The sequence below is a fragment of the Schistocerca serialis genome, chromosome 3, assembly GCF_023864345.2.
Source record: "Schistocerca serialis cubense isolate TAMUIC-IGC-003099 chromosome 3, iqSchSeri2.2, whole genome shotgun sequence".
Taxonomy (NCBI): domain Eukaryota; kingdom Metazoa; phylum Arthropoda; class Insecta; order Orthoptera; family Acrididae; genus Schistocerca; species Schistocerca serialis.
The window spans coordinates 709629798-709644212 of NC_064640.1; the positions used below are offsets into that span (position 1 = coordinate 709629798).

The 14415-nt window shown below is 38.7% G+C and overlaps 1 protein-coding gene across 1 annotated transcript in view; it reads left to right on the plus strand.

The window, feature by feature from the left end:
• Positions 1-14415, plus strand: part of LOC126470578 (WASH complex subunit 4) — a 197992-nt gene that overhangs the window by 71778 nt on the left and 111799 nt on the right. Inside the window, exons 9-10 of the mRNA XM_050098531.1 lie at positions 3073-3306; positions 3391-3723. Coding sequence (XP_049954488.1) covers positions 3073-3306; positions 3391-3723 — 567 coding nt within the window. The remainder of the gene's footprint in view (positions 1-3072; positions 3307-3390; positions 3724-14415) is intronic.

The following is a 14415-nucleotide window of genomic DNA, read 5'->3' on the forward strand; positions in this document are numbered from 1 at the left end:
TAGTATGATGATCCCGATGTAGATTGGCATCAACAAAATATGTAGAGTCTTGTACTGCAAGGAAGCAAAAGAGAGGATGTTGTTATGGGTGGCCAGTGTTCTCTTTCTGCAACATAGATGCACACGAGGATTAATATGGTTCTTTATTTACATGAGCTGGAAACTTAACTTAAATAGAGTCCATGTGTTCTGATACAAGCTCATCAGTAATAGTCCACTTGCAAACAATATCGGTAATGTCGCTATTACAACTTCAATTTCATTGCTAGTCCTGGTATAGGCACTAATCTAATCGCTATGTTCTGTCATAACCTGTGATATGAACAGAGCCTGCTCTGTGATTAACTGGCTGATGCCAAACAGGAAGAGAGAGTCAGCTAGGCCCTCCAGTCAGCGGCGGTGGAAAATACATGCTGTCGAGAGGGCGTTGGTGGTGTGTTGCTTGTCGGTGTGTCTCTGGCCTCTCGTTGTAAACGCACTTGATCCAGCACTTATTATCAATCTTCACACTACATCTTTGTCAACTGGGGTGCTGGTGACAACTTACGCCAGCACAAAATATTTTTGCATTCAGCAAGGGAAGTTGATGATTGAAATTTTATGAGAAAATTGAAATTTGGTGAGAAAATCCCACTGCAATGAGAAACACCTTTGTTTTAATTATGTCCTCCCCAAATACTATATCATGTCCTTGACACACTCTCCTCTATTTCTCAGTAATACAAAATGTGCTGCCTTTATATGAATTTTCCTGATGTACTCCGTTAATCGTATCCGGTAAGGATCCCACAACATGCAGCAAGTACTCCAAAAGAGAATGGACAAGTGTAGTGTAGGCAGTCTCTTTAGTAGATCAGTTACATCTTCTGAGTGTTCTGCCATTAAAACACAGTCTTTGGTATGCCTTCTCACAACATTTTCTGTGTGTTCTTTCCAATTTAAGTTGTTTGTAATTCTAATTCTTAGGTATTTATTTGAATTCATTGCCTTTAGATTTGATTGATTTATTATTTAACTCATGTAGATGACCTCATACTTTTCATTATTTGGGATCAGTTGCCAATTTTCACACCATACAGATATATTTTCTAAATTGTTTTGCAATTTATTTTAATCTTCTGATGACTTTACTAAACGATAAATGACAGCATCATCTGCAAACAACCTAAGGTGCCTGCTCAGATTGCAGCAAATGTTACATTGCGTGGGACAGGCTTTACTAGTAGAAATTCCGAACATACCTGCACTGTCTTATATTTCCTTTGCCTTCACTACAATTGAATTTAAGATAGGCGTAGCAATTCCTTTACAATATCCACTCACTTCCTATTACTGTTTTCCATCACCTCACTCAAAACTCTGTTTTTCAGTGATCATAAATGCTTTTCTTCTTTCTTTCACCCGTAGTCATATTATCAGTTTCAAAGTAATCAGAAATACAGTAAATATGGTATGGTCGCATATACAGCAGACCTAAATAAAATAGCAGTCCTCAATATGCATATTACTTCACTGGAAGCAGGTATGCTAATAAGCTGTGACGTGCTTCATAACTCCCAAATGACACGCAACAATTCTTGTTCAGTTGCACCCTAGTGCTGGTTCAGCAGAAATCATTCAGCTTTGGGAAAACAGATTACTACTGCACCTATTAACAACCTTATCTGTCAATCTATAAAATAATATCAATTCTATCACATTAAAAATTAGGTGTTAGATGGCTGTGAGTGCTCATTACAATGTGATTTTCTGGATGGCAACACAACACAGGCAATTGCTGCTACATCCCTTCCTCCACAGTGCTGTGTTAATAGGCGGAGCATACCAATCACCTTCTCCACTGCTCCTTCTGAAACCAGACATCATAGCTTGTGTACACTGTAGAAATTTCACCAGGACTGGAAAGAAAAGTTTAAGTGAGGAAAACCTATATAAGTGAAAAAGTGTAAATGATGTATTACTGTGTTTTTGGTAAAAAGGAGGCAGGGGATAAATACAATGCTGGCACATAGCCACTTCCTCTCAAATAGCACCAAGCAGACCATCAAACTTAATCTCTCCAGCTGATGGAAACACCAGCACAAATAATGCCACAGCCCACATTCCATGAGGAACTGCAGAGAGATTTTGAACTTAATTCAGAACATGGGCACAAAGTCTGATGATCAGGAACTTTGCACCACTAGGTGTCCAACCTTGTGACCCAAATACTGGCAGCAAAAATTTCTTACACCATCTGATTTCAAACCAACTACCCATGAATCAAACGGCATACCTGAAGGAGGCATTAGCAGCCTCAGCTTCAGAGGAAGGTATTCCGCAATATTGAAATAACGCTCTTGTTTGCAGATTTGCACGAGATTTTTGCTGCCTTAACATTTCAAAGGAAAGCATAAAAATTACTAAGACCTTCGTACTATCAGTTTAGTGATCATGAGTATTGACCTGATTAATGTTACGATACAAGTCAGTGATAAAAAAGTCCAGCATATATTACCATAGGGGTTTAACGTGCAATAGTCTTAATTGTATGTTGAGTTAGGGTATGTGTATGAAATTGCTCATACTAAAAACATTTTGTACTTCTCAGCCTGATAGAAGCCTTTGACTTTACATCGCTTGGCAACTTAAATGACAAGTCACTGTTTTTATTTATTTGAGCTGCTCCTGTGTTACTGGCAAGTAACTGTATGTGCACTTGTCACACCATTACAGGGTAGAAAATTCAAGTTAATCTCCATGAATTTGAACTGGAATGTCTATATCACTAGTAAGACCCCTAGATTATGAAGGCAAACTTATCCAATAAATGTACTTACAAAATGATCAAAATTTAAAATTCATTACCACATGAACAGTACACAAATGTTGACACATTGTTACTTGTACTTAACAAAACTACATTATGAAGTACTTTGAAACAGCTTCGTTTCTCAAGTGTAGATGACTGACAAATTGAGGGATAGTTGGTGTGTGTGTGTGTGTGTGTGTGTGTGTGTGTGTGTGTGTGTGTGTGTGTGTGTTTTTTTTTCTTCACCATTCTTCAAATAATATTTACTTTTAACTTTACAGGGTGTCCAGTATGCTTGTTGGATAAACCATATAGTAAAAACTGTCACCAATTTACATGTTTCACTCTCCAAACCCATGACTAAAACGGAGGTGATGGCTCTGTGTAGACTGATAGAATTGCTGAAAGGGATACAGCATACTTACCATGTACATTATACAACTACTTCAGAGACCGTGAACCACATATTCCAGCTATTGTCATATCAAGCTCTAATCATAATTACAAATGTAAAGGTATGTTAAATCTGATTTTTATTGTAAAGACATAAACTTCTGGTTTATCACTATGTACATAAAGTACATTTTATTGTGTTTCAGAAAGGCCTGGTGCAGGATAAACGATATAGCGAAAAGCATTTGGATATACTTTCAGCATTAGTGCTTGCTGAAAGAGTTCTACATGGTTGTGGTACGAAGGACAGACGTTTGGTGCTACGACTTGCTATTTGTGCGGCAAATCAGGGACACACATTTCGTGATGACTCCCTTGCCAGTCTAGTCAGCATAGTCTATAGACTGAATGTGATATGTGAATTACAGGAAAGAATTGCTGAAGTGTGTAATTGCTCATTTATGTACTGGCATCGTGTCATCTTACCAATTTACTTTGAACATTTATATGAAAATAAAGCTGATTTGCATCGTGTGGTGGTAAGTGGTGCTTGATACCTTTCTAATACTGTTTGTTCATACTATAGTATTAATTATTTTAATAGTGTGAAGATTTTCAGCAATTTTAATGTTAAAATGTCTTCTTTTATAGTCCTATAATGTATAGGGTAGTAAATAATTTGTATTTAGCAATAAATGCAATTATAGATGTGAAATCTGCCTCAAACTGCAAAAATGTGAATTATCTAGTAAAGTCTGTTTCATAGCAAATTTTTTCTAGAAGAACTATTTCATCAGAGATAGTTTGAATTAGCTTTATTGTTCGCATATAAATTTCAAGAAGTAACCAATCTTTGATTTTGTATTGCACATCATCTGGCAAATCCCAGTTTGGAAAGATACTGTACTTGCAAAATAAAAATTCATGAACAAAATGACATCACAATGTGCTTGATGTTTCGGTGCCACACCAGTTGTCTGCAGTTGAATGGTCTAAAAAAGTACATGCCTCATAAAGCAAGATAGGACTCTGCCTGGGTATCAGGCATCTTATAGCAAATAAACCCGTATGTTTGTCAGCTTTCAAAATTTCAAAAGTAGGTGTAATGTGGACACTTAAATGTGGCAGTTTTAAGTGGCGGCTGTTTCAAACTGTGGTTCAGTGGTTTTGTCAAATACAAGTAGGGCTAGGGATTGAACTACCTTATTTGTGACACTGCCAAACTCAGCAAGCAACTGCGCAGTAGCCTTTGCGTTGTGTATTGCTCATTGTTTTCATCTCTTATTTTGAAATGAGTGAAGAGACTAATCCTGGACCATCACATAGTTCAGTTACAAACTTCACATCTCCACTCTTCTGCCGGTTTGTTTACGTTTGCTCATAACTGACATCCAGTTCATGCTGTCACCACTTTGCACTAAAGGAGCAGAAAACATAATCAGTCAACATAATTCTACCACACTAAAAGTCTTCCCCTAACATGCGATTAGAGCTACTTTTGGTTGTACTCCTACTCCTAATCCTGCTCCTACTCATAAACAAAGTACCTAGTCGGTTCTATCTGTAGTATTGTCAGGTGTGAGTTACATGGCTATGAATGTTTATGAAAGTTTGAAATCAATATTCTGCAGATTTTGGTATTATAAAGTTGGAGTGAAAAGAAAAAGTAGAGAAACACATTCAATCAGAGAAGCACATTCTTGTTCAGCAGGAAAATGCTGGTGCTTCTCAACAGAAACAATCATTTGTTGAAAAGCCCCCCAAAAAAATAACAAGCAAAGATCTCTTCGAAACAAATCTGATAAAGTTTTTGCAAAAGCAAATATTCCAGTCAAAAAACTCTCATCACCACCTTTTTAGCAGTCAGTTTCAAAGCCCTAAGGTTTTGTTTTCAGGCACATAGCAGACAGTCTTTTAAATTTGTATGTCTAACCATTTACAGAAAAAAAGGTTATGTATGAGTTTCACTGAAATTAGATATGAATTTTGCCCACAACAGATGTTACATTTTCAAGTCCTTAATAATTTATTTTTGTACATTCTCCGTCTACATCTGCATCTACACACACATTCTGCAAGCCACTGTACAGTGCGTGGTGGAGGGTACCCTGTACCACAACTAGTCGTTTCCTTTACTGTTCCACTCGCAGATAGAGTAAGGGAAGAACATCTGTCTATATGCCCCTGTATGAGCCCTAATTTCTCATATCTTACCTTCATGGTCCCTATGCAAAGTGCACATTGGCGGCAGTAGGATCGTTCTGCAGTCAGCTTCAAATTCTGGTTCTCTAAACTTTCTCAGTAGCATTTTGCTAAATCGTCGTCCTCTTCCCTCCAGGCATTCCCAATTGAGTTCCCAAGAAACATCAGTAATACTTGTGTGCTGATCTGAATTGCTTTGGTATCTTCTTTCAGTCCAGCCTGGTGTGGATTCCAAACACTGGAGCAGTACTCAAGAATAGGTTTCTCTAGCATCCTATATGTGGTCTTCTTTATAGATGAACTACTCTTTCCTAAAATTCTTCCAATAAAAGGAAGTCGACAATTTGCTTTCTCTACCACAATCATCACATGCTTGTTCCATTTCATATCATTCCTCACAGCAACTAGAAATTTTGCCTCAGTCATCTTGTCTCAACCTGCAGTCACTTTATGTTCGACACCTTCCTGTACACCACAGCATTGTCAGCGAACAACCATAGATTGCTGCCCACACCATCTGCCAGATCATTTATGTACAGTATATAGAAAATAGCAACGGTTCTCTCACACTTACCTGGGATACTCCTAATGTTACTCCTGTCTCCGATGAATACTCGCCATTGAGGACACCATAATGGGGTCTATTACTTAAGACGTCTTCAAACCAGTCACAAATCTGGGAGTTTATTCCATATGCACCTACCTTTATTAACAGTGGGGTATCATGTTGAATGCTTTTCGGAAATCTAGAAGCCCTTCATCCATAGTTCGCCGTATAGTGTGTGAGAAGATAGCAAGCTGGGTTTTGCACGAGCAATGCTTCCTAAAACCATGCTGATTCATGGACATGAACGTTTCGGTCTCTATGTAATTTGTTTTATTCAAACTCAGAATACGCCCTAGAATTCTGCAGCAAACCGATGTTAAGGATATTAGTCTGTTATTTTGCGGGTCCGTTCTTTTTCCATTGGTATATACAGGATTCACCTGTACTTTTTTCCAGTCACTTGGCATTTTTCAGTTCAGTGCTGCTACCTCTATTTTGTATGGTTCTGGTTTTATGTAATCAGTTTTGTACTATACCAGTTTTTATGTTGTTGTTGTTGTTGTTGTTGTTGTGGTGTTCAGACCTGAGACTGGTCTGATGCAGCTCTCCATGCTACTCTGTCCTGTGCAAGCTTCTTTATCTCCCAGTACCTACTGCAACCTACATCCTTCTGAATCTGTTTGGTATATTCCTCTCTTGGTCTCCCTCTACAATTTTTACCCTCCTCCATGCTACCCTCCAATACTAAATTGGTGATTACTTGATGCCTCAGAATATGCCCTACCAACTGATCCCGTCTTCTAGTCAAGTTGTGGCACAAATTTCTCTTCTCTCCAATTCTGTTCAATACCTCCTCATTAGTTTTGTGATCTACCCATCTAATCTTCAGCATTCTTCTGTAGCACCACATTTCGAAAGCGTCTATTCTCTTCTTGTCTAAACTATTTATCGTCCACATTTCACTTCCATACATGGCTACACTTCATACAAATACTTTCAGAAACGACTTCCTGACATTTAAATCTATACTCGATGTTACCAAATTTTTCTTCTTCAGAAACGATTTCATTGCCATTGCCAGTCTAAATTTTATATCCTCTCTACTTCAACCATCATCAGTTACTTTGCTCCCCAAATAGCAAAACTCATTTACTGCTTTAAGCATCTCATTTCCTAATCTAATTCCTGGAGCATCACCCGATTTAATTTGACTAATTGCATTTACCTCATTTTGCTTTTGTTGATGTTCATCTTATGTCCTCCTTTCAAGACATCTACATCTACATTTATACTCCGCAAGCCACCCAAGGGTGTGTGGCGGAGGGCACTTTACGTGCCAGTCATTACCTCTCTTTCCTGTTCCAGTCGCGTATGGTTCGCGGGAAGAACGACTGTCTGAAAGCCTCCGTGCGCACTCTAATCTCTCTAATTTTACATTCGTGATCTCCTCGGGAGGTATAAGTAGGGGGAAGCAATATATTCGATACCTCATCCAGAAACGCACTCTCACGAAACCTGGCGAGCAAGCTACACCGCGATGCAGAGCGCCTCTCTTGCAGAGTCTGCCACTTGAGTTTATTAAACATCTCCGTAACGCTATCACGGTTACCAAATAACCCTGTGACGAAACGCGCCGCTCTTCTTTGGATCTTCTCTATCTCCTCCGTCAACCCGATCTGGTACGGATCCCACACTTATGAGCAATACTCAAGTATAGGTCAAACGAGTGTTTTGTAAGCCATCTCCTTTGTTGATGGACTACATTTTCTAAGGACTCTCCCAATGAATCTCAACCTGGTACCCGCCTTACCAACAAATAATTTTATATGATCGTTCCACTTCAAATCGTTCCGCACGCATACTCCCAGATATTTTACAGAAGTAACTGCTACCAGTGTTTGTTCCGCTATCATATAATCATACAATAAAGGATCCTTCTATCTATGTATTCGTAATACATTACATTTGTCTACGTTAAGGATCAGTTGCCACTCCCTGCACCAAGTGCCTATCCGCTGCAGATCTTCCTGCATTTCGCTACAATTTTCTAATGCTGCAACTTCTCTGTATACTACAGCATCATTCGCGAAAAGCCGCATGGGACTTCCGACACTATCTACTAGGTCATTTATATATATTGTGAAAAGCAATGGTCCCATAACACTCCCCTGTGGCACGCCAGAGGTTACTTTAACGTCTGTAGACGTCTCTCCATTGATAACAACATGCTGTGTTCTGTTTGCTAAAAACTCTTCAATCCAGCCACACAGCTGGTCTGATATTCCGTAGGCTCTTACTTTGTTTATCAGGCGACAGTGCAGAACTGTATCGAACGCCTTCCGGAAGTCAAGAAAAATAGCATCTACCTGGGAGCCTGTATCTAATATTTTCTGGGTCTCATGAACAAATAAAGCGAATTGGGTCTCACCTATCGCTGTTTCTGGAATCCATGTTGATTCCTACATAGTAGATTCTGGGTTTCCAAAAACGACATGATACTCGAGCAAAAAACATGTTCTAAAATTCTACAACAGATCGACGTCAGATATATAGGTCTATAGTTTTGCGCATCTGCTCGACGACCCTTCTTGAAGACTGGGACTACCTGTGCTCTTTTCCAATCATTTGGAACCTTCCGTTCCTCTAGAGACTTGCGGTACACGGCTGTCAGAAGGGGGGGCAAGTTCTTTCGCATACTCTGTGTAGAATCGAATTGGTATCCCGTCAGGTCCAGTGGACTTTCCTCTGTTGAGTGATTCCAGTTGCTTTTCTATTCCTTGGACACTTATTTCGATGTCAGCCATTTTTTCGTTTGTGCGAGGATTTAGAGAAGGAACTGCAGTGCGGTCTTCCTCTGTGAAACAGCTTTGGAAAAAGGTGTTTAGTATTTCAGCTTTACACGTGTCATCCTCTGTTTCAATGCCATCATCATCCCGGAGTGTCTGGATATGCTGTTTCGAGCCACTTACTGATTTAACGTAAGACCAGAACTTCCTAGGATTTTCTGTCAAGTCGGTACATAGAATTTTACTTTCGAATTCACTGAACGCTTCACGCATAGCCCTCCTTACGCTAACTTTGACATCGTTTAGCTTCTGTTTGTCTGAGAGGTTTTGGCTGCGTTTAAACTTGGAGTGAAGCTCTCTTTGCTTTCGCAGTAGTTTCCTAACTTTGTTGTTGTACCACAGTGGGTTTTTCCCGTCCCTCACAGTTTTACTCGGCACGTACCTGTCTAAAACGCATTTTACGATTGCCTTGAACTTTTTCCATAAATACTTATCATTGTCAGTGTCGGAACAGAAATTTTCGTTTTGACCTGTTAGGTAGTCTGAAATCTGCCTTCTATTACTCTTGCTAAACAGATAAACCTTCCTCCCTTTTTTTATATTTCTACTAACTTCCATATTCAGGGATGCTGCAACGGCCTTATGATCACCGATTCCCTGTTCTGTACATACAGAGTCGAAAAGTTTGGGTCTGTTTGTTATCAGTAGGTCCAAGATGTTATCTCCACGAGTCGGTTCTCTGTTTAATTGCTCGAGATAATTTTCGGATAGTGCACTCAGTATAATATCACACTGTCCATTCCGTTCAGCTGCTCTTCCAGATCCTTTGCTCTCTCTGACACAATTACAATGTCACAGGCGAACCTTAAAATTTTTATTTCTTCTCCATGGATTTTAATTCCTACTTCGAATTTTTCTTTTGATTCCTTTACTGCTTGCTCAATATACAGATTGAATAATATCGGGGATAGGCTACAACCCTGTCTCACTCCCTTCCCAACCACTGCTCCCCTTTCATGCCCCTCGACTCTTATAATTGCCATCTGGTTTCTGTACAAATTGTAAATAGCCTTTCGCTCCCTGTATTTTACCCCTGCCACCTTCAGAATTTGAAAGAGAGTGTTCCAGTCAACATTGTCAAAAGCTTTCTCTAAGTCTACAAATGCTAGAAATTTAGGTTTGCCTTTCCTTAATCTATTTTCTAAGATAAGTCGTAGGATCAGTATTGCCTCACATGTTCCAACATTTCTACGGAATCCAAACTGATCTTCCCTGAGGTCGGCTTCTACCAGTTTTTTCATTCATCTGTAAAGAATTCGTGTCAGTATTTTGCAGCCGTGACTTATTAAACTGATAGTTTGGTAATTTTGACATCTGTCAACACCTGCTTCCTTTGGGATTGAAATTATTATGTTCTTCTTGAAGTCTGAGGGTATTTCGCCTCTCTCATACATCTTGCTCACTAGATGGTAGAGTTTTGTTAGGCCTGGCTCTTCCAAGGCTGTCAGTAGTTCTAATGGAATGTTGTCTATTCCCAGGGCCTTGTTTCGACTTATGTCTTTCAGTGCTCTGTCAAACTCTTCACTTCTCCCATTTCATCTTCATCTATATGCTCTTCCATTTTCATAATATTGTCCTCAAGAACATCTCTCTTGTATAGACCCCCTATATACTCCTTCCACCTTTCTGCTTTCCCTTCTTTGCTTAGAACTGGGTTTCCATCTGAACTCTTGATATTCATGCAAGTGGTTCTCTTTTCTCCAAAGGTCTTTTTAATTTTCCTGTAGGCAGTATCTATCTTACCCCTAGTGATATGCACCTCTACATCCTTACATTTGCCCTCTAGCCACCCCTGCTTAGCCATTTTGCACTTCCTGTCTATCTCATTTTTGAGACGTTTGTATTCCTTTTTGTCTGCTTCATTTACTGCATTTTTATATTTTCTCCTTCCATCAATTAAATTCAATGTATCATCTGTTACCCAAGAATTTCTATTAGCCCTCATCTTTTTACCTACTTGATCCTCTGCTGCCTTCACTATTTCATCTCTCAAAGCTACCCATTCGTATCAATTGTTCGCTAATGCTCTCCCTGAAACTCTCTACAACCCCTGGTTCTTTCAGTTTATCCAGGTCCCATCTCCTCAAATTCCCACCTTTTTGCAGTTTCTTCAGTTTTAATCTACAGTTCATAACCAATAGATTGTGGTCAGAGTCCACATCTGCCCCTGGAAATGTCTTACAATTTAAAACCTTGTTCCTGAATCTCTGTCTTAGCATTATGTAATCTGAGACCTTCCAGTATCTCCAGGCTTCTTCCATGTACACAACCTTCTTTCATGATTCTGGAACCAAGTGTTAGCTATCATTAAGTTATGCTCTGTGCAAAATTCTACCAGGTGGCTTCCTCTTGCATTCCTTACTCCCATTCCATATTCACCTACTACGTTTCCTTCTCTTCCTTTTCCTACTATCGAGTTCCAGTCACCCATGACTATTAAATTTTCGTCTCCCTTCACTATCTGAATAATTTCATTTATCTCATCATCATACATTTCATCAATCTCTAGTTGGCATATAAACTTGTACTACTGTGGTAGGCGTGGGCTTCGTATCTATCTTGGCCACAATAATGCGTTCACTATGCTGTTTGTTGTAGCTTACTCGCATTCCTATTCATTTTTAAACCTACTCCTGCATTACTCCTATTTGATTTTGTATTCATAACCCTGTATTCACCTGAACCAGAAGTCTTGTTCCTCCTCCACCGAACTTCACTAATTCCCACTATATCTAACTTTAACCTATCCATTTCCCTTTTTAAGTTTTCTAATCTACCTGCCTGATTAAGGGATCTGACATTCCACGCTCCGATCAGTAGAATGCCAGTTTTCTTTCTCCTGATAACAACGTCCGCCTGCGTAGTCCCTGCCTGGAGATCCAAATGGGGGACTATTTTACCTCCGGAATATGTTACCCAAGAGGACACCATCATCATTTAACGATACAGTAAAGCTGCATGCCCTCAGGAAAAATTACGGCTGTAGTTTCCCCTTGCTTTCAGCCGTTTGCAGTACCAGCACAGCAAGGCCATTTTGGTTAGTGTTAAAGGCCAGATCAGTCAATCATCCAGACTGTTGCCCCTGCAACTACTGAAAAGGCTGTTGCCCCTCTTCACATTTGTTTGGCCTCTCAACAGATACCCCTCCATTGTGGTTGCACCTACAGTACGGCTATCTGTATCGCTGAGGCATGCAAGCCTCTCCACCACTGGCAAGGTCCATGGTTCATGGTGGGGGGGGGGGGCAGTTTTTATATAGGACTGAAAACACATTGTGAGCACACTGGAGACAGATTTGTTAAAGGGCCGTAACTATTGTATTGTTACAGAGTGTAAGTTGTTTATAAACTGAAATGGAAAATTTCCATGAATATCTTGACATGTTAACAGGTGCTTTGTGTGAAAAGACGATTATGTCATTTAATTAACTGAAACCTTTATTGTGCTGCTCGAGTGTTTAGGATCCCCACCATATCTTATTAAAAGAAAGTATCAAAACAGTTTAGAGGTGGACTGCTAGATTGGTTATTGACAGGTTCGATCAACATACAAGTACTACAGAGATGTTTCATGACCTCAAGTGGGAATCCCTAGAGGAAAGACCACATTCTTTTCACAAAACACTACTGAGAAGCTGATTGTGGAATTATTCTACTGCTGCCAACGTACTTTTCATGTAAGGACTATGAAGATAAGATACGAGAAATTAGGGCTCGTACGAAGACATACAGACAGTCATTTACCCTCGCTCTAGTTGTGAGTGGAGCAGGAAAGGAAATTAGTAGTAGTGGTACAAGGTACCCTTTGCCATACACAGTACAGATGCTTGCCATGTATGGATGTAGATGTAGATGATGTTCAGTCTTTACAAGTGTTAAACATTTCATTGTAAGGGAATACAAAACTTATTTACTTTTGTGTTTAACTTTTATTACAAATTAAGGCTGTTTTGGAAATACCTAAAGACCAAAACATTCACTCACTTCAAATGTCTGAAGTTCCTTGCCTATTTGTAACATTACTTGTATTTCTACTCTCCCCAAAAGCTGTTATGTTGTGTTCCTTTTTTGTTTTCTGTGCAAACACGTTTCTGGTATTTATAAAATACAGAAATCCAAAATGAAATAAAATATAAAATCAGTAACCATTTCTTTCTTTTCACTCATGCCTCGTGAAGCTATGAGCCTTTTTACTTGAGTATCTTCTTTTTGTGAAGGGGAAAAATTAAAATTAGAAGCTGAAGTTGTAACAAACACACTTGTTCTTCACTCTGTGACAGGTTCCCCCTTACTTCAGTTTAAAATGACTTTCACAATGTTGAGTGAAAATATTACTTTTGCACAGTTATTGGGCACCTTCAGTGAAATTGATTTGTGAATTGTGTGTAGTGTATGTATTTCTTAAAAGTACAGAGATTTATTACATTTTTTGCTGTAATTTATTATTATGGAAACATTTGAGGATAATTTACAGGGCATGTATGACCCAGGAAATATGGGAATTTTTTCTGGGAGAAATCCAGCGAAAATGGGGGAATTTTTCATTGGTCTAATTTTCAGTTAAATTTTTGTAATTTTGACTGGTGGGAGATGACACTCTAACAAAGAATTTTTCTTCATCCCAGCCATCCCAGCAAAAATTTTTGACTACCAATATTGTATGTGAAAGCTTAGCATTTCTTGTAGCTATGCTGTATCTGTATTAATTGAAACAGTTAACTTTTACTATTTCTGTGTTATGATGTTGCTATTGGCTTACTACATCATGTGTTCTATACTCTGAATATCTGCTGTCATTGGCTGGTGAAATCACATGGCATGACATATGATTGGATGACAAAAGTGCATCACAATCTCAAGTTCAATGCTTCAGAAGCTACCATGCTGTATTTGACAGAATTCATGTTTATACTTTCTTAATATAAAAATATGCAATGTACATTTTGCCACACATGAAAGATCTTTATTTTTTGGCGGGTTTTATTACCTAAAGTGCTGTGAAGTTCTATGCTGGTGTATAAAATCCCCACCATTCAAATGACTGATAAGTTTTACAGCTCTGAGTGGAAATATATTGTCACTTAACACAGAAAAAAGTACTTTCACAAGGGATAGAATGTATTTTCACTAATGGAAAAATTGTATTTTTAATCAGGAAATGTGGGAAAAATCTAGGAATTTTCTTTCTTCTGGGTATACACCCTGGTAATGTACTAGTATCTTGTATTGTTTTATGATTTACTGACATAATAATCATGATAATTAGTAAGTGTTTGTTGAATTCATTTTATTAAGAAGGTCTGCAAATAGCCTTTTCAGGCGTGGTGTTTAAAACTGAGACAGGAACAACTTCAAAGTTATGCAGTTGATATCACAGTAAGGAGTAAGTGTTAAAATTCTATTTGTCTTTGACAGGCAGATGTGAGACAGGCAAAGCCAAGGTTTTTAGCACAGTCTTGATTTAAAAATGTGAATAGCTCATGTCAGCTTTGATTTAGACTTGTTGCATCTTTGTACACCACAATAGCCTAATGTTCCTCAATGAAAGTCACTCTTTTGATTTGAGTATGAACATACTTTTTAAAGATTTAAAGAAGTTGAATAACATAGGAAAAACTTTGTTTTGTTGTTTGAATT